This window comes from Dromaius novaehollandiae, chromosome 10 (genome assembly GCF_036370855.1).
Source record: "Dromaius novaehollandiae isolate bDroNov1 chromosome 10, bDroNov1.hap1, whole genome shotgun sequence".
Taxonomy (NCBI): Eukaryota; Metazoa; Chordata; class Aves; order Casuariiformes; family Dromaiidae; genus Dromaius; species Dromaius novaehollandiae.
The window spans coordinates 16483234-16505194 of record NC_088107.1 but is presented as its reverse complement, the minus strand read 5'-3'; the positions used below and the strand labels follow the sequence as shown (position 1 = coordinate 16505194).

The 21961-nt window shown below is 36.1% G+C and overlaps 1 protein-coding gene across 4 annotated transcripts in view; it reads right to left on the bottom strand.

Annotated features, from left to right (window-relative positions):
* CGNL1 (cingulin like 1) overlaps positions 1-21961 on the bottom strand; it is a 68848-nt gene that overhangs the window by 8403 nt on the left and 38484 nt on the right. For all 4 annotated transcript variants that reach the window (XM_064517431.1, XM_064517429.1, XM_064517430.1 and 1 more), the window contains 6 exons: positions 17948-18154; positions 17383-17487; positions 11053-11205; positions 10205-10375; positions 7546-7707; positions 6622-6711 (listed from right to left, as the gene is read on the bottom strand). In XM_064517431.1, the coding sequence (XP_064373501.1) occupies positions 6622-6711; positions 7546-7707; positions 10205-10375; positions 11053-11205; positions 17383-17487; positions 17948-18154 (888 nt within the window). The remainder of the gene's footprint in view (positions 1-6621; positions 6712-7545; positions 7708-10204; positions 10376-11052; positions 11206-17382; positions 17488-17947; positions 18155-21961) is intronic.

Below are 21961 nucleotides of genomic sequence, written 5' to 3'. Positions count from 1 at the left end.
ATCAAAGAGAAACTCTAAATTGCCTGACAGCTACTGTTACAACTTCTTTTGGGCTAAAGGAAAGCCAGCAATGTCCAAATACTTTTCTTTTCCCTTATTCCTACTGAAATTGCCCTCAAGTGTTTACAAATGCCTCTGCAGACACAATTAATGTTACCACAGCATTTGTGCTACTCCCTGCACAATGTTTACTGTGATGAGCATCACCTGGGGAAGGCAGTGAATGCCTACATCAATTACTGTACCTGCAAAATGACTGACAAAGGTTTCAGTGGCCACAGCATTCTGTTCTACTTTACAACCATTAGGGATGAACTTGCATAAACACACTTTCAGTCAAATAGCTCTAAGTTACAGATTTATCTCACTAAGGGTCTTTCAAAAGCTATCGGGAATTCTCGGATAAAGAAAGAAAAAATGAAAGCAATGCTGAGAATGTGAAGGTTAAATAAGTAGAGTACATAACAATTTACCTTAGGCCTTTCTTTTTAAAAATAAACACACTATAATCTTAAAAGCCATATTTTTAGTTAATCACATGTTAAATAGTAATAATTTTTACTGTTCCTATAGCTTATAAATGAATGTATGAATACAAGTAATGCTGGTAACACATGCGGCTGCATATGTTATGTCCCAGTATGGTTTTGGAACGGTAGAAGACATTCCTGAAAACTAAGGTCATATCAATCACTGGACTACAAATGTTAGGACATGGCTGTGTTCTCGCAACAGCTGAGTAATTTCCTAAAAGGTTTCATTGTCACATTGAAGCTTAAAGACACTGATTTTCCTTTTCCTTTAAATACACTAATTAAACATCAGCAAAGTTATTTAATGAGGGATCACTTAAATACTCTACTCTTCTGTGCTCTATGAAAATATCTTTAATGGGGCAATTACCAAATCAAATAACTTCCAGATAACACAGGCCCATCTACATTAAACAACTATTTCAAAAACAGCCCCAGACAATCATTAGGAGCTGTCAATATGATCTAGCTTTTGTCTTACGAAAGAGAATGAGCAGCAACACCTTCTGAAAGATTATTTCATGAATAAATGTAGCCATCATATACATTAGTGACTCTTCCATTCCATACACAAACATATATATGAAAAGAGGGATTACACAGAAATTTATTTTGCTATAATTGCTTCAGCCATTAAAACGGACACAGAAAAAAATTAAGAAAATGAATGACTAATTAAAAATACAACTGTTAACTAAGGAAAAGCTTTGTGTTATATGAAGGAACTTGCTTAATGGATTACAATGTGGTTCCACACTCTAAAACTCTATTGTGCTCTCACTGTGCTCAAAGGCTGTGACGAATTTGTGCAGCCTTCCCCAGATCTCAAATTAAGGAAGTATTGACTATTATATTTCCAAGATGACTGCTACTGTGGCTGGACACTTCATGGTAAAAGCAACCTCACAGAAAAAACAGTGGGAAAGGGAAAAAATACTATATCTGATTAGGATCAGAAAGCCAGGTGGAAATACATATAAAAAGCTCATAAAGAGAGAAGAGCAACAGGCCACAAATCTTGCTGGGGGAAGGGGAAACCGTTTTCCATCATCTCCTTGCACTTTTCTTTAGTAAACACATAATTAACATGTGCAAAGGAAAAAAGCAGCTGTCTGCCAAAACGTGCTCTGAAAGATTCCACTCCTTCCACAGCAGCTACTCTGGGTAGGTAACATGCAGGGTTTTGTGCTTCACATTCTACCTTTAATATATCTAATATATATATCTAATATATTCTAATTATGTTAAAAGAATAAACTAGCTGTGCAGCTTAAGGCAACAGTTATCACAGCTGGATTTGAAGAAAGCTAACAACAGAACATTTTAAAAAGCAATAGTATCAGATTCTACAAAGCTTTATTAGACATAACAGCATTTTGTGCCAGCTTTAGGATTAGAAGCAGCTGTTGAGTTCATTATTAGTGAAAGTAATTTGATTTCTAGAGATACGTTAGACTCTGTCACCATTCTTTACTACCTCCCACTGGGTTCACAGCCTATGTTTCTTTTGAGTATCTAAATAGGGAAAAGTAAAAAAATATATATGTGCGTATGTCTATTAACCTATCGTACATGCACAGTTCTCAAGTACGTACACAATTCTCAGGTACATGACAGGAAAAATGATCTTTAACAAACGAACAAGCAAAAGGCAGACAAAAGCCTTTTATTCTTCATAACTGAAAAGGAACCTTCATTTCCATGTTTTCATTTATTTGCTTCACACACCTGGTGCCAGCTAAGGAGCAGGTGTACAGCTATCCATTGGGAATGCTTCACCAAAAGCAAGTGAATGATGCAGCCAACGTGACTTTATTCTTCTATGTTTATTCTAAAATTGCCATGGAAACTAGTCCATTTTTCACATTTACTGGAAGCAACTCTGAAGTCAATAGACTCAAGTTTTCATTTTCACAGAACACAAAAACTGATGAGGGTATCTTAAGTATGTTTCAATTACATTTGCAAAATCAAAATGGCACAAGGTATTCTATTTCTTTGTAGACAAAACTATCACGTATTAAAATACTTGTCTTCTTCCTGCTCCCTTTAGCCTGAAAGAGCAACAAGAGTGCGCTAGCCTGTGCGCACGCGTGTGCACGCGCACGCGTGTTGAAGCCTTTGCTTTTACCAGAGTTATTAGTACCTAATCATTTTAAAAATAATAGGATATGATCCACCTTCCTTCAAAATCTCAGCTGTTGCAAACTTCCTCAAAGTTTTGATCTATTTACACACAGAATTTGGATTCTAGACTATCACTTTTCAAATACAACAAATAAACATATTAATTTTCTGATTTTTTGAGGAAATGAGAATTACAGTCCTGATCTATGCTACTCACACCAAGGACTAACCAGCATTTCTCCTTATTAGTTTCAGGATATACTCTTGACGTGTTTTTTGTCTGTCTACTTTGGTTTGGGTTTTTGGTAATTATACTGTGTGTGCACGCAGAAAGAAGGTATTTTCCAGTACTAGGAACCACTAGGATTAACAAAAAGTAACAGGAGTTTATGGGACACAGGCCAGCCAATTCAAAGAAAATACACACAAAATCAAGATCTGAAGCAATTACAAAAATCTATTACTAAATTTAGGTTATTAAACAAACCCTTTAGCATTCCAGTATCAACAAGGATTTGACTAGACGCAGGTCTGATTGCACAACACAGGAATACACATCAATGCTTGCTTTACCCAGACAACCTCACTTTCCAGAAAACAGGAAGAAGAAACAACATATGTGCAGCATGGCAGTCCTATACTTACCAAATAGTTAATAAAAGATATTGAGGAGGAATTTGCAACAGAAGATGGAAAGCAACCTAGTGGATTAACTTAAGAAATCCATTTGTGAATGCATAATATGAGAAAATCATGTGATACAAAAGTGACAGCTGGTTGTGGACAAAGGAGAAGACAAACAGACGCATCTCCATGACAGAAAGTGTCTGATGCCTTCTTCAGTCATGGAAAGGACCAAAGGTTAAGTCAAGACTACCTTCTACAGAACTGAAGAGATGCAACAGAGAACGACTGAAATTAGGTTTCTGCAGCTATGTTTGAAAAGATCGTAACAGCCAGAAGATATTTAAGATTAGAAAGAAGAGTTTTGCAATTATAAGGACATTAAACTATTGAAGACAGGATAGAAACTTATATTATCTTGCTAGACTTTCTGTAAGTTAGAGAGCTACAAATGTCACCATAAGGAACTAAAAGTTACTCCAAATCTACCTTTTAGCTGAAGCTATACAGAAGTTTGCTAAGTTACTGGCATCCACTCCAGAGAATTTTTACTACAAGAATATTTATTCACTGAGAGGTAGATGGAGACCACTTCTTTCACATAAGCACTTTCCTATCCTAAGCACACACAAGCAGACTATAGCTGAAGAACAGGATTCTTTGTATTTCAGCAATTACATGGCAGAGCCAAAGGACAGTCTGACCAACCCACATCGGATGAATTTTAAGTGATACCCACAGATTTTTTTTAAAAGTAGGCAACCCAGTGAAAACTGGAAATTTTGCTTTGCTGCAGTATCTCTCAAGAATGAGGTAGGGAAGACGGAAACTGTGTCATGCACTCCTTCCCAGATTCCAAGGGATATTTAAATCAGAAAGGGAATAACATTTCATGGTAAATGGAATGTGAACCGTCAGCCTTGACAATGTCTATTCAAACATTTAGCCTTATACAAAATATAACCAGTTGTTTCAATTTGTTTTTACTAGAAATTTGCATAGTATACTTCATTTTCAGTATATTAAAATAACACATTTATAACAACAAACATTTACAGAAACACAGATATTACCAAAATAAATCCATTATCATTTCTCATGTCATTATAAATGCTTAGCAGACCCTGAAATACTCTGTAGTAATTTGACTACTTAAGTCATTCTGGCATAAAATCAAAACAAATCAACCTTGTGTGTGTAACTCACACGTGAAATGAGAAACTCCAGATCCCAAAATAAACATGCCTTTTGCCCATTATGTAACATTTTTGTCATGATCTGTATTTTACATTTCTATTTACCTAGCAAATCAAATTACTGTACTGCCCACTGTTACAGCTATGACCGAGATTATTTCATCCCAAGCTTAAAACACAGGCATAGACTCTAGCATTCAAGGTTTCCTAATTAAGTAATAGCATGACCCCAGATTATCGTGGGACCTTTACATTCTATTTTGCCGCAGATATTAAGAGCATTTCACACACACACACAGCCTCAGAGTCTGTATTTTATCAATGAAATAACAGCAAAGAAACTATACTGCAATCAAATAGAATCTCAATAACTTGAGTCCCAATAAAGTATTAACGGTGCCTTGGTGTTTCAAGGATGCATGAAAGGAAGCCGAGCTTTAACTCATTTTAAAACTCTCCAGCTGTCTTAGTGGAAGATACAATTTCATTAAAAAGACATGGAAACTAAGGCTTTATGTTCTATTCTCCTTCTGAAATTAAAACTATTCAAAAGAATATCAATAATTTTTTTCCTGGAGAAAGAAAGAAAGAAAGAAGAGAAAGCAGGTTAGATTATTGTGTGCTGTACCTCTGCGAGTTGTCTCCCTGACTTCTAGGGAATTATTAATGAAATGTAGTACTTAATGTAAAGCTACAGTAGTAGATGTGTTGTAATGAGCTATATGTATCAATCTCAGATCTTTCAGAATGGAAAACTAAGGCAAAAACCATTTTCTAGTCCCCAATACTGCAAGACAGCTACATCAACACATTCCTTTTCATGGAGTTACCAAACCCTGCGTACTACTGACTATAGACCTGTGGTTGCTCTCTTACTTTTTTTTTTTAGTAATCAAGCACTATTCTCTAGTTTTCTGTAGAAAAAAAAGATTTGTAACAAATCTTTGTTACAAGACCTATAATTTCAAATGTCTGTTCTTCTAGAGATCCAGAAAGACATTATTCAGGCCTTTTTCTTCAACACAGTGAACAACAAGTTCTCTTAGGCTTGGTGATTTCCAGCTCAATGGTCTCATTTCCATTAGCATATTCTGCTCCCCTTGCCCCCACCTGCATTTTCATTGGCTTTACTGAATACAGAGCTCAATATTTCCTTGCTTTTATGTTTTACAGTCTACAATATAAACTTAATGTTTCTTAATTTGAGAATATTTTAAAATGGTTTACCCAACTTTTAAAAGCTATTTACACATATTATTTAGAGTCGAGTTTTTATGCAAATAAAATGGTAGGTGCACGCACGTGGACTTCTTGCATACAGAAAAAGCTAGGGGAAGAAATATTATGTGTGCAGGTATACCGAGAGAAAAAAGGGAGACAAACTACGTGGAATCTTACACATTGCCTGGAAAAACCTATGTGTAACCAGCCATATATATTTCTATAAATAATTCTGTATACAACTAATTTCAGTACAAAGAGAACAAGGCATTTCTTGATAAATAAATGTTGAAACTGTTAAATAAGTATGCCACAGTCAGTCCCTGTTTTGAAGCTAGCATATGGCATTAACAGAACATACAATCATTTGTGTATGTTGCCTGGGTGCAGACCAGAATCCCATGTATTAGTCACATTTTATAATCACACATTATATAAATCTAAAAACTTTTCTGAAACACTGAAATTTCAAGCTTTTGTGGTTTAAGTTAGTACAGTCTGTTAGAGCATCATTAAATAGAAGATAAACCTATCTGCTTCAAAAACTAAGTGGGGAAAGGTTGTACACTGTTTAAAGAATGTACAGAGCAGTAAGGTCTAAAGGAATAGAAATGAGAAAGTTCGGGTTTTGACTGTGATCTGAAACAAATTTTGTGGATGATCCTGGACAATACATAACTGCTGTAGGTTTCACTTTTCCAGTGAGGAAAATAGGAAAAAACATTGGTCTGTTATGATGTGGAGAGTCATATTTAATCATGTTTATGAACCATGGCTTTTTGGATTTAATACTCTGCTTAAGTATAGCATATAAGCCCTATTGCTGGTCATTATCTATTTACTTAATAGTGTTTGCAATCCTAATAATACTTTTCCTTGTTGTGACACGACAGTTGAACAACATAAACTGGTTCAAATACCTGTTCTCTGCATCTACTGATCCTCTCAGACAACAAATCTGAATTAGTCTTTTCTTCATCAAGCTCAAGTTCCAGGTGAGATAACTTGTCCTAAGTGGAACAAACAAAAGTAATTTCAACAGATTAGTCTCCCATCCTCTTCAGAATGCTACCAGGCCATTCTTCCATAAACTTCAAGGACTTAGACTGTCTGAAAGAGAAGGCTTGAAAAGTGAAATGCCTCTGAATACATGCAGAAAATCTAGAAAAAAAGATAGTAGTAGATAAGCCTCTGAAAATAAACTTGCTTGTCTGATAGACATAAAACAGAACTTTTTTAAAAATCAATTCTACCAATTTCAAGAAAATAAGAGAAATTCTGTAATTAAAATGCTTGTTTCTAGAAACTTTTCAGATTTTCCAAATGACAATATACATTTGAAAAATTTCTTTTCAATAACCAGAATACATGAGTACAATGATATGAAAGTGTTTATGGAAGTCGAATTCAGTCTTAATCAAACTGAACAATTAAGCTAAATTAAGACATTATTTAGGCTCCTGAAATGAACTGATATTTGATGCTAAATATAACTTACACTCCTACATACTTTTGAAGGCCTGGGTGAAGGGCCTATGAATGAAAATATTCCAATTTTGCCTGATGAACTCTGGATTAAGTTAATTAAAAAGAACCTCCCTTTGTCATCAGTTAAAGAAAGTAACGAAAGAACACTCAGCAATTGCTATTTAGAATACATTATGCTATAACAGATTTGCTAACAGATCACCTTTGAAATATGTTAGAATAATTCTTGCATTACTACTGCAGGGATTTTCTACCACATCAAGTTAATTTGTTTCTTCCCAAGCAGAATGCATGGAAAATAACTAAATGATTCTAATCAGTTTAATAAAATACCACCCCTTAGAAATGGCTTTTACCTCCATTAATTTGATTTGCCTTGCCCGATCATCTTTCAAGTGGTTTTTAGCCTCTAGTTCATATTCCAAGCCTCTCACAGTCTGTTCCAGCAGCTGAGTTTTTGTAATTGCCTCATCCTGAGCTCTCTGGTGGTCCCTCAAGTTTTCTTCCATAAGACGCATCTGAAACAAAAAGAATCACTATAATATGCTTTATACTATGCTTTTTATAAATAAGTGGCATCTGTAAAGGGTATTACAAACTTAACAGATCTGGAAAAAAAGACCCATAGTATGATAGGAATTGCATAGAGCGACGTTTTTCACAGTAGTTTTTGTTTTATCCACAAGATGGCACCAACCAAAGGAACTTGGAATTAAGGCTGATACTGTAGAGGTTCTGAGGCTCTAAAGATGCCTTGAACAACACGTTTTACAGTCACAATTATACATAGCCCTACTTTTTATTTATTCATTTTTACCCGATTACGGCCAACCAAAATTTTTACAACTTTGTAAATGGTTATATCTTTGGAACTTTTCCAATACCACTCCTTTCCTTTCCAGACACCAATAGTTCAGCTTTTTCATGCTTATTTTTGTAGTGTTTGAGGCACTTCGACGACATTATACCAATGATATAATTGCTAACATACCTATGTCTAATAAACATAGCTTTTAAATAGAGTAGAGATATCTGCTGAGGAAAGAAGTTTCCTATTCTAGTCACAATGCACACTCAATAAAATTATCTAAAGACTTCATAAAAAATATTATTAGTAGGTGGGTTTTAGCTTTTGTTTTTAGAGGAGATTGTGATGCTTCCTTATGTTTGTAACTTAACTTGCGACGTGTCTATAATATATGATCAGAGGTTTCTTTTTCAGCATGCATTCTTCTGCAGTTTAGTCAAGTGCTGACTTCAGTGATGAAGCTAAACTAATGTATTAGTGACTGTTTATAGAATTTGCTATCTATTCCTAAGTCCTAACAACCAGTTGGACATCTGCAAAGTGCATGATCTGGTGAACAGCTAATAAGTGCAGAGATCTGTATGTTAATAAAAGTACCTCATATGTATTTAACATTTGGACTTTGGATTGACAACTCTTAAGATGGGAGCCTTTTATGTATCTACACAGAACCTGTAACAGAGGCAGCAGCAATGAAGAACTCCCATGCTGCCTTGCCAGAATGTTTCACAAATTTACTGTGGCTTCTAGAACAAGAAGATGTTTTTGTTGCCATGATCAATACAGTCCTCAGCTTTTTAATGAGACTCTCAAAAAGAATATTAGGTGTGCTATGACACCTACCCAAGAGGATCTTGTTGGACAACAGACTCTTTCGCATACGCTGTGAATAGCAGGACTATCTATTTGTACCTCTTGTTAAACACAAAAGACAAAGACAGAATAAAGATTTTCAACTGTTCTGAATGTTTAGTTTAGCTAGAAAAATCTGTTTAACCTGCCTTTTCTGTCATTTCAGATTTTGCTTCCTCTTCTGCAGCTAGTTGCCATACTACATTTTTAATGCCCTAGCAGTTTAAATATTACTTTGTGAAGATGTAGAATTCTACAGCCAGTAATATTTTGTCCTTTTCAGAAGTGTTTTGATTGTCTTTTTGTCAAATAAGGTTTACTTTGCTCTGGCCTTTTTTCTGTGTTATTTTTGGTAGTTATATAATGCTAGAAGGATTTTTCATAATAGTTATAAACATATAGTGCATGTTTATGTATACATATATATTTATATATATCATACATCATTATATCTTTTGTTCAAGTGGTTCACTTTTGTTTATTCAATTTAAGAGCCGTGTTCTTAATATCCTGGTTTTATCTTTCACAGTTCATTGTGACTCTTCAGCTCTTTACAGAAGCTCTCCATCCCTGGATGGAATAAATATAGAAGGAAGGTAGAATTAACACATAGGAACTACACTTCCACTTCTGTTACTGTTCTTTTAAAATAAATTTAAAACAAGTTTGTTAAGGGAAGAAGGAAACAGAAGTCCTGAGCTGAAAAATCAAACTATTGAAATACTCTTTATACAGAAAATATCTATGGCCAGTACATTCTCATAGCTTTTCCAAGTGCAGAACAAGTATATGTAGATCTTTAAAAGTCTGGATTGCCTTTTTATGGCAGAATTTACATGCTAAAAGGCAGACGCTTCAAGACTGTGGCTGATTCTTGGTTGCACAGACAGCTTTGTCATTTAAATTTGCAACTTGGCTCACACAAAGAAGAGAATGTATGTCAATTCCTTTAAAAGATAGAGACAGACTTTGGTTTTGTTTGTTTCTAAATAACTACTTGTCTTTTTCTAATTCAAGGATATTTTCACATTCTCAACTCCTTCGGAGGTGGGCATTAAAAGAGCAACAGATCATTAAAGGAATCCTTGTCATATCACTTTGATACATTCATTTGTCAACCGCTCTGCACTTATCCATCCATCCACTATTCCATTCAGGAAACCCCATTTCCCTGGCAGAAATACCTCACTGATGATCATCATGAAGAATGAAACACAAAAGCACACTGATTGAGATCAGTCTCCCCTGATGAAGTACACAAGAGCATGATAGCAAAGATTCATTGTCTTGAAAATTATCTGAGCAGAATTCTAGGTCAAAGGCTAAAATATATCATTGAACTTATGAGCCATTACCTCATCCTGCATTTTCATGGTTGTCAGGCGTGATTTTTCTACCTCAAGGTTTTTTTCTTTTAATTGTCTCTGCAGTTCTGCAAGTTCCTTGCGATTTTTCTCCTTGTAGTCATCAAGCTGGTTCTGAAACTCCAGAGCTGATGTTCTTGAGACCTCTACCATTTCAGCCATCTGGGAAAAAGTGCATATAAAACAGAAAGTGGTATAAAATATCATGTTTAATATACCAAAGTGCTTTTTCTTCCAGCTTCTCCTATGTTCAACCCAAAATTCACCATTTGAGAATACTATCAAACTTGTGCACAAATGAATTTCTATGTAGAAATGTAAAAACACAAAATGCCAAGGTTTTTTCTGACAGAATGTATGGCCAGACTATGCTCTTTTTGTCTGTCAGCAGTTCTTTCAGTTGACTGACATAATGAACTGCACTGTCATGCTTTAGGATATCAATATCAAGTTGTATGGTTTACACACAGATGGCAAAACTAAAGCTCTAATACGGTAGCAATTTGAGGAGTCAGTTGTAAAACAGTGACATCCAGCTGATCAAGAACTGACTTTGATCTGTAGCATACACTGGAACTAAGCTCAAATCTGGAATCTTGTTTTAACAAAACAGAACTGTTCTACAACAGTATTTTGAGATAGCAGTGTTCCAACTACTGTTCCAGTCCTGAAAGCTTTTATTGATAGTCTCCAGGTTAAAGAAACTAATAGCAAAGTTCAAATTTCACTTCCTTTTACACGTAAAAATACCCCAAAACTTATTTTGCAATTTGGCAGCTCATTTGCTTCTGTCTGTTAGATATTTAATCTCCTGCAGCCTCTTTGGAATGCACTCATACCTCCTCCTGTAACTTTTCAATGGTCTTGTTTAGCTGCATTCGTTCATTTTCCATTTCATTTTTTATCTTCTTCAGCTCTTCCTTCTGGTAAGTTTCATCTTTTAGCTGCTCAGTTAACTGTTGTCGTTCCTGTGAAATACAACTAATGTTCTCCTGCAGTGGATTAAAAAAAAAAAAAAAAAAAAAGAAGATTTAATTAAATATACACCGTCTTTTCCAATATATTAAAGAAATGTTATGTAACACATTGTGCAGCAGTAATACTAGCAGCTGTCGCAACTTGAGTACAAATTTAAGTTGGAAAAATAGAAAAGTTTATGGACTTAGAGTTTGCTAGCTAGTGTAAGACAAACATTATTTAGTGATGCAGTGCTTTATCCTTCCTATAAACTTCTGAATCTTGCAACATTTGTAGGATATAAGGCAGTCCCTTTTCATGGTTCTATTATTGCATATGTACTGGCAGATCTTACCTTCTGCACAAGCTTCAATACTGATTTCAGGTTTCTTATTTTCCTATATGATCCCCTTTAATTCAATCTTAAAGGATTTCCCAACAAAATACTCTTCCTAGGTTAAAAAAAAAAAAAAAAAAAAAAAAAACTATTCCTACCATGAGTGAGAAGTAACTAGTGAGGATTTTCTTCCCCTTGCTGTGCTTCTATGGCACCCAAAAGCCCTACTCAGGAGGATGCCCCACTGTGATGGACACTGTGCGACCAGAACTTCCTAGCAGAGATCCCTCCCCTTCCTGAACATCTCATGTTAACATTCAAATAAGATCTCTATATCTGGATTAAATTTTGAATGATCTGCAGAGCCATGATCTATGTCCATCTATCAGGAGCTCCAGAACACACATATACAAACAGACCAAGTGTTCCTGCTGTCATGCTCAGGATGTTTAAGAACTTGGCACCCCTCATCTTCTAAATCCTGTCCATGAGCAGAAGAACTGACTGTCATTAGCTCATTCCAGTGCAAGTAAAGCAGGCTGGCTTATAGCTGCACATTGGGTCCCTCACCTCTTCCTTCTCCCTCCATAATAAAATACCTTCATAGCCCTACTCTAAATAGATCTTACAAGGTTAAAACAAAGTTTGCTTTTATGAAGTCTGAGAGGCACCATGAAACTGACTAAAACCAGATTACAGACACTTTAAACTGTTCAAACAGGAAAACGTAAAAAAAATGAAAATCATCATGAATTGCAAAAAGCACTCTAAAATATAGCTTTAAAATTTAACTCTGTTTTAAGAAATGCAAAACTCTGCTGAATATCTAATACTCATGCTGTTTAATTTATTACATTTAAAAATACTGTAAATGTGAAAACACGTTAGCACTTCTGTAGGCATTGTAGATTACATACGATACGAAATAAAATTGTACTGTTGCAAGGGAAAAGAACGAACATCATCAAATGTTAAAAGGTGGAGTTTTTTTAGATTTTTGGTATCTCTTACATTCCTGTATTTCAGTATTTTTAACCCATTAACAAACACACCTCTGATACAAACAGGAGTTAAGGGCAAATACCAAAGTAGTAGACACATAATTCTAAAATATGCTGGGGGCTACTAGATGCTGTTCTGCAAAGCCTAGTTCTACCACAGAATTAATTTAGCTGACACCACAGGTTTTTAAGAACCTTAAAAAGGTTCGGCTTTAGCATTTCAGTGCTAAAAACTGTTGAAATCCTGGGACCCTGCTAATGTGCCATATTCCAACAGGCTATAAAAACCTCATATGCTCCCCTCTATCAGTCTTTCACAGATCATTTAACTTTACAGTTTGTTTACACATCCTTCAGAAACAAACTGTGCAGACACAGATCAGTGAAATATTTTGTGGCAGAATAATGGTGCCAGCGGGAAGTTATTCTGCATTTGCAGCATGCTGAAAAGGGAGGTAAACATCAGAGCAAACCTGGTCACTCTCTGTACTTCAGAATTATAAACAAAAATCAGTCACTGATATCAGATAACACTTGTTCTACCAGCTAGGGCAATTAACAAATTAATAATTTATTTATTATTTATATTTATAGGATTCATAGGAGCCAGTAAAGAGGGGGTGTGACACAAACACCTCAATTTTCATTAGGTCACATTATGCTAACTTTTGCCTTATTTTCAGATATGCAGCAGATTGAGACCACAGAGTTTGAAATTCAGCTTTTTCTCCTTTGGGTTATATTCTGGCATCCTGAAAAGAAAATGTATACTTTCTACACATTGCATCTGTATGTTTCCATTCTCATTTTATTTTCAGTTTATTACTGAGAAGTGTCGGAAAATCAATCCTAAGCACATTACTAAAAATTAAAGACACTAAATTTTTAATTGTAGTTATTCTGATGGAAAATGCAATTCCCCAATAATCAACTTTTTCCAAGGGGAAAATGTCAGTTTTGCTAAATTTATTTTTAGTTTGTTCAATAACAAACTGACAACAGCAATTTTGTTTCCGAGTGCCATAGGATCTGAAGTTTAGGTGCTTCATGCTCTCATTATCCCACATCTGTTAAAATCTCGTGTCCCTCGCTCTCTCATGATGCACCAGTATCTCCTGAGCCACTTGATGTGCAATAGGAGTCACAGGACTAAGCATTTCCCGGGCCCAGTGGAGATCCTCTCACCCTCCAGCCTCCCCTTCATTACATTTACTAGTGACTGGAGAAAGCAAAGGTTTCTCTGTGCACACAAAAGAAGTACGTGGCTGCAAAAATGCACACCATTGTTCTTTCTCTCTGAGACCAACAAGTTATTAATGCACAATCAGCTGGTTGATGTGCACAGTGAGCACAGTTATGCTCTTCGGAAAAGTGTGTAATAGCCAATCGTTCTCTGCGCTTGATGAATTCTACTTGGCTGGAAGTGGTGGGTTTTCCCCATGGTTCTGCGTAATTTTCTTCTTAAGATCTATTTAATAGGTACCCATACTAAGATCTGCATTATTTAGCTAGTAACCATTCCACCAGATCATTTATTCTTGAAGTAACAAGATTATCACCAAAGTATGACAACACCCTAGTTGTTTTGCTAAAATGTAGCCAGCTGATAACTTGATAACACAGGTAGGTAAAACTATTCCCACTGAAAACTGAACATTGTAATAGAAATGATCTTGTTTTAATAAAAAAACACTCTATACTACAACAGACACTACCATATTCCTGTAATAGCATGGGAAATAGCATGTCTTACACAGTTTCTGATTGAGAAAGTAGGACATTGTATTTCTCTGCTCTAGATAAGCTGATAAAAAAAGAAAAATACTGACAAAAATTAGCATGTCTAACCTAATATACTTGAGAGAGATGCTAGAAACAACAGAACTTCTATTTATGTCATTTTTCTTAAGTATTAAAAAGGCTGACGAAATGAAAATCTTGCTGACTATCCAAACATTTCAGTTTCCTCAGTGTCTGCCTTTGGATATACTTTACAGAATTTCAATATTTAAAATTTGGAATATCCTATAGGACAACTTCAACACTCAACTCCAGTTGAGAGTAACTCAAGTCTGACTTCCAATTTCAGTCCCCTTCACATACAAAAACCCTTGAATTCTGTTAACTGGAATTGACTGGCCTTTCAGTTACAATGTATCCACAACTCAAGTCAAAAGTTTGTCAGTTGCCAATTTAAAACCAATCTGTACTTGCAATCAATTATTTTGTGAAGAAGCTTATGTGTTATTTCAGTGCAAGTAGCCTAACTCTACAGCAGTATTTCTCAATTTCAGGTCAGTGGGCAGTTAGTCTAGAAGACAAGGAGCCATAAAATGACATTAAAATATGCCCAACATTTCCACATACCCAAAGGAGTAAAGAAAACAAAATAGGGGAAAATAAAGCGGCAAATCAACAGTGTTCAGCCTAATCTCTCTTTTCATAGTAGCCGAAAAGTTAGTATAGTACTTGCATTAATTTTTCCAAACTATATTAGTTGAACCTTCTCTTTACAAAATTAAGAATGTCTTTTAATTGATAACTGAACATTAAAAACGCATTTCAACTCTATTTGTCTACAGTTATTTAGCACAACAAATACATAACTTCCATATATTTCACCCATGGAAAGAATGCTATATTCTGATCATTTAATTTAACAAACACAGTATACTTAGCACTACCATTCAAAATGTTGGTACAGTAAACATTTTTTAAAATATATTGCAGTATCATGTATTCTACAGTTAAGCTGCATAACAATTATATTTAAATATTTTCTTTCCTAAGGGAGTTCTCAAGAAACTTCCAAAAGTGTTCTCAATGTTGCAAAGATTTTAAGATATATTTCTTTTTTTTTGCACAGCAGGCTACAAAGAGGAGGCTATCACAAAACAAGTTATAGTGTAGGGGTCATGGTACTTAACAAAAAAAAAAAGTATGTGAGCATCATAAAATTGCAGTATATACCAAGGTTGATTTTGGACAAAAATCATTAAAACTAATTGTCTATGATAATCACTTATGTGTAGTCCAGCTTCAGCTTTTCTAAGTACAGATCTGGGATGGAGGAGGACCAGATTTGGCTATGTTTACTGTAACTTACAATTCTATTCACATTTCCACTGTCTTTGTTATGTTAGTCTATCATTAAAAGTTATTTGCATTACATAAAAAGCAAGATGGACTAGTCAGGAATTAAGTTTCCACTGTCATAAGCATTATTACTGTGCCAGAGTTTGTGGTCTAAATTGTCAAAGGTAATACAAGGCTAAATCAACCTACTGCAGAACATTGTTCATGAAAACAAGCACGACTCTAAAGATAGAAAGGCTGAATTGTCTCAGACAAAAGGGACCGCTCATTACATCCTGAAGTCTGTTAGTGCTTGCATCCGGTGGACAGGAATAGTGTAGAATCAGAAATGGAGGACTAAACGTGGTGTGCCAGAAATTCGGCATAACTCATACGTAAAGTGACATGACAGACTTTTTTTTTTCCCCCCAATCTGACACTTTTCTTAGCATTCTTTAATTTGGAGACCCAGCCAGGAGGGAGGAAGGCCTACTTGCTAGGCTGTGAAAAAGGCAGTTCTTTGAGCACAGGGCTAAATCCAAGCCACTGATGAGCAATGGGTCATCTGTTGTGCCTGTGCAGACTATCAGTGAAACCTACAATCAAATTTGGAAAATCAGTGAGGTAGAACAGATAGAGATTTTAAAAGAAAAAAAAAAATCACAGATGAAACACGGAATTCCAATTATTTACTTTCAAAGAATGTCAGATTTAAAATGTTATTTTGTAGAAATAAAATATACTTACGTGTACTGTTAACATCTTATATTCTTGAAGCGAATATCATTTTAAAGACATAAGATTTTTTTTATGTTGTTTTTCCATTTTACCATACTTAATTGAACAATACAATTGTCCCTTGATCTGTTATACACTGGTAGCCAAGTTTCCTTTTCAAAATTCTCAGTATTGTAAAACTTGTGTTGAGGACAACAAGCAAAAACATCCATTCAATTTAAAAAAAGAGTATCTAGCAACATGTATAACCTTACATTTGTATCTGACTTGTCTGATTGAATCACTTAAAAACTCTGCTTCTAGAAGCAAAAGCAGGGGAATTTTAAATGATCTAAGACTGCAGAAACAAATGTTTTTTCAGTACATGTAAAAAGTGAATTACGAAGTTTGCACCTTTTTCAGATACAGGATATGATGTCAACTGCTCTGAAAGAACCACACTCTCCACACTACTCATTTCAGGGCTAATCTGGGAGAGAGCATATCCTTCCCTGGATCCCGAGTAGAGGAAGGACCAAGGTGAAAACAGGACTTCATATACAGTTTCAGCGGCTACCAGCCCTTATGATAAATGCTAATTTTCTGTGGTTTTGAGATTAACTATACCCGTTCCATGCAACATTTGCAAATAAGACAAGTTCATAAAAATAAGAGAAGCCACTTCGCTGATCTTTGTGACTCCTACTTATACTGTAGTTTATATTGAAGTACATCCTTTCTTTCTCTTGCATGTAAATAGCTACCTGCAACACAGCCAGAGTTGAATGATCGTTCAAAATTATAAAACAGATTTATAAAACCCTAGACAGTTCCTTTTGTGATTTATCTCCCTCAAATGTCACTAGATCCATTAAAGGGAAAAAAACTTCAGCAAGAAAACAATTTTAATCAGATGATGCTACAATTTCAGGAAATATTTGAACACTGCAGTGAGACTGGGACTTAGAAGAAAAGGTACTTCAAAAAGAATTAGACGTTATTCTGCAGGAAGCAATGGTAACTCAGGAAAACATATAGGAAACTTTAAAATTTAAATATTCCAAGATTGCTCTTGTCCTGACCTGCATATCTTCCAGTTGGCTTTCCAAAGACTTCTTTAACACCACCAATGCTTTTTCCTCATTTCCAGCATGTTTCAAAGCTTCTTCTAATTGTTGCTTCTCTTCCTGCAATGATATGATTTGATGCGTTAAGAAATAGTGGTAAGGCCTTTCATCTGACATCAGAAGACCTACAGTTAACCAGTACCATTTAAGTAGTGCATGCAAAACTGCAAATACTTAGCAATACATTCACTGGATTCCTTGTACTTCCCATTTCCAGATATCCACGACACAACTCTCACCTGTAAACTGACCTATAAACTATGCTCACTGTTGCCTATCACTGACATCCTCATTTCCAAGCTGAGACTTGCTTTTACACTGCTTTTCACCAGAGAAATCTTTCATAGATCTGCCAGTAAACTGCATCCTGCTTCCTGAAAACCAAGGCTTTGCTTAGTTTTCTAAATGACACTGCCCATCCCTTTATTCTTCAGCTTTTGTTCTTCTACAATGTATTGACCACATCACAAATAGGAAGACGACTACTTCAGGACTTGAGGGGCTTGTTTTCTTGACATACCTCATATCTCTTTATTTTTTCCTTTGCTGAATCTTCTTCTCCTTTCATGTTATTGATTTGGTTGTACAATTCCTTAATTTTACTCTCTAGCTCATCAACTATTCTCTTCAATTGTTCGTTTTCCTCAGTCAGCTCTTTGACTTGATTTTCTAGACTATTTCGCATCTCTTCCACAGCATTCCTTTCACTCTCAAGGACAGCAGCACTCTAGTGAAAATAAATTATGTAATGTTTAAAAAAAAAAAAAGTAAAAATAACGTATGTTGTTTCCTAACACAGGTTTCACCATGGTACCAGAGCAAATATGAATAGGATATAATGTTAAATTGTCAACACAGAATTAACATTAAAATCTGTATGTATTAGAAACTTGTATCATTATTCAGATTACTGCAGGAGAATGAACAAAGAACTGCTTTCCTCTCATGCATAGGTACATGCTAAAGTAACGCACAACCTCTGTACAATCTCGTGTCTCTCATCCACATATTCTTACCTTAACATCTTCCTTCGTATTGGTCCAGATTATTTTCATTATCAAATCCCATTCTTACATATTACCAGGTAACCTAACAGATATCAAGAGCCATGTGGGCCTTTAAGGAGGCCAAGCACCAAGGTACAGCCCTTTACATCCACACAGCTATTTGTGGGGCTGCACAGTGAACCAGCTCTAAGGAATAGAACCAGTTGAAAGAAATCTTTCCCCCCTCGAAAGGGGGAGGAGGAGGATGCTTACCAGAAAAATGCCACAACCCATTCCAAAACACAGTTCCACAAACTGCTGTGCAAACACAGCAGAGCAGATGGTGAATGGGCAGGAACAGGCAGCAGAGGCTGCGAATACCTCACAGTAGTATTGGTGCAGCTCTATCTGCATAGTGTTCAACCACCTCTTCGGACTGTACTTATTCACAAGAAGTTCTGCTTGGTTTTCAGTTGCTGTCTGAGAACGGAAGGAGTTTAGCTACTGAGTTCAATTTGTGTTCAAAAAGATATGCTTTATATATTTTTTCAGAAACTGAAATCAATATAGAGCACAAAGACAAAACTGTAATAAACTATTCATCACACAGTTTATCACGTGATGATAGACTTTATGGCAGGGCAACTGACTGCAGCATGTAACTTTTCAGAGCTAATCACTTAGTCTCACCACTTAACCTCTCTAAAACATGCTCTACCATTTAAAAGGCTCTGCTTTTCCCTTGTTACAGTTAAATTCGACACTTCAGTACTATCGTGGAACCCATGAATGAAAGTATGTTTATACTGTTATACTACACTATATTGCTATAGTATAACACTGACTTGGTAGGTATGTGTAAACATACATTTCCATGGAGTAAAGAGCTGAAAGGATCGAATCTCTGTTCTTCATTGACTTGTCAGTCAGAATTCCCTCCAAAGGAGGGGGAGATAAAATCTGAGATAAAATCTGTAGTTCTTGCTCCTCAGCATTCAGAGTCTGATCTGAAGCAAACCTCTGTATGAGATCTAGCTCTCATGTACAGACCCACTGCCTTCTGCGTTAAGACCTTGAAGAATAATAAGCACACTAGAACTACCATGTGGGTCAATCCAGACTAGATCGTCTCCAATAGCAGCCACAGCAGGTGCTTATGGAAGACAGAACAGGAAGAACAACTACAACACAAGACTTTCCCTATTGCACCCTCCACCTCCTACTGTTTTTTCCTGTAGCAAAGCATCATTCATTAGTTTCTCTAAATCTTTTTTGAATCCATTTGTACCTTTGGCCTCGACAGCGTCTGGTGGCAAAGGATAATTATCCATTAATTACTGAAGCATAGCATTTCTGCATGTGAAATCATGTTTATCTGAGTGAAAACAAAATAAATAATTTGGTGCATCTTTGTAATTAACTATTTTGTAAAATATTTGATGGAAATATGAAAACCACTTTTCAGTTGTCACTTGTGATTGTAGTTCCCAATTCTCCCCTCCCTCCAAAACAGGCTTAAGCAACTTCATATAAGAGGCTGTTTACAAACTGTGCCCTCACTAGATTGTTTTCTAGCAAGCAAGAGCTTTAAAAACATGCAAATTAGTTTGAGAGAGCAGTAACTCAGAGAGCACTCAGGCTGTCTACAGGGCCAACGAACTCATACAAAAACTGGCAACATAAGCAGGCTGACAAGCTCTTTTGAAAATACTGAGAAAACTTTTTTTCCGAGTATACAACTGCTTAAAAAACTCTGAAATAGATCTCCATTGATGCTTTAAATTCTCACATACTTTTCAACAGCAGTTACATATTCCTTTAATTTTTGCTTTTTGCATACTGCGCAGTTTTACTAATTAGCAAGCACTCCACCAGTGGCTCCTTTTTGTCTCCTTTCCAGGTTTTGGAGCAGAGTGAAAGCAGCCGAGGCATGCTGGGGAGCTCAGCGACAGGAATGTTGATTCGGCTGTTCTTTTTCACCCAACCGCCTACACAGGCTGCACCAGAGACGAGCACCACCACAGAGCTGTGCTGCACCTGACCAGTCCAGCACCTCATCTGCCACGTTTCGTGCTACTTTCCCCACACAGGAAGCACTATTTACTCAGAAGAAAGTACACACACATGCACAAAATATAACCAAAACCCATGCATACACACATACATATGTAACTGAATGGGTTCAAAATTAAGTTCAGCCTACATTGATGCAGTCATATACAGAGATCTACTCCAAACTGTCTTTTGCTGTATGTATCTTAGGATACCATTCAAGCCACTCTAAATAAACTACACTGGTATTCTTTTGCCTCCTTCACTATGGATTTCAGTAAGTAAGCAAGATGCAAGCTGAACTTTTATAAAAGGCAGCAAAGTATAAAGGGCAAGTTCCAAGTACTGCCTTCACTAACCTTCCTTAAAACCTTGGAAACAAATTGGGTGTATAAGTAGTACCTGCCTAAAGTTCCAGCTGCCTGTGTGACCAGCACTTAATCAGCAGATCTCCACAGGTCTCTAATGACCTTGGCATTTTTACAAGGGTCATACTTTCACATGAGTGAACTGTTCACAGACACATTATCTGACATATTAAGTACAAAATTCCTTTCTTATACCTTAATGGGCTATGTCTTAAAAGGTACTGATAAAATATATACACATACTTCTTCAAGATCCTAGGAAAACTATTAGCATATATAGGAAGCTTTACTCCTAATTGTAATTGAACTGTGGATATTTTGCTTACACAGCTTGTGGGGAGAGTAGAAGTTTTCTTCGAAATTCAAGTGTTGCAGTACAATATTATTTCATCGTTCTTAAAACCTGTTCTGGATGAGACTGAAAAGACACACAGGGGCATCTATCCTATCAGTTTATCCTGAGACAGTAGTACAATAGTAGTACAGCGGTACAACGCATGGAGGATCACCTTCTGAATAGCATTCAGGATGACATTAGAAAAAACAGCAGTACATGCGTATCTTCAATTCGATAGTGAAATTTAAACAAAGTCAAACCGCACAAGTATCACCTAGATGTGCTAGGTGATGAGAGCCCAGGTATCATTAGAAAGGACACGCAAAGGAAACAAGCACTTTTACACGAGTTGGGGAGAAGCTGTGTGTAGAGATCCCTACTGAACAGTTACGTACGCTTCTGAGCAGCAGCTATCAAATCATACACGGACACTGCTGAACCAGAGATGGATCTTTGGCTATAGAACCCTATTATGTGGGCAGTGAGCACTATGACCATAGGCCCAAGCAACTAGAAGGCAAAATTACTCACATAAAGACAGTAGGTTAGATTTACTGCTTTGTCATTAGAGATGGCCCAGAAGAAATGGCCTACTAAGTTCTGCATGAAATTCCTCTAATAAACCATGCCAGGAGAAGATACGAAAACCACTGCATTGAAACTACAGGAAAATTACGATATATGTTGATGAATTCTGAATGGCAATTATTGTGTTTTGTAGGCTAAAACTGAAAGTGGCAACTCCACAGACAGCTTAAGGTTGAAGAAAGATGGTATTTACTAACGGTCAG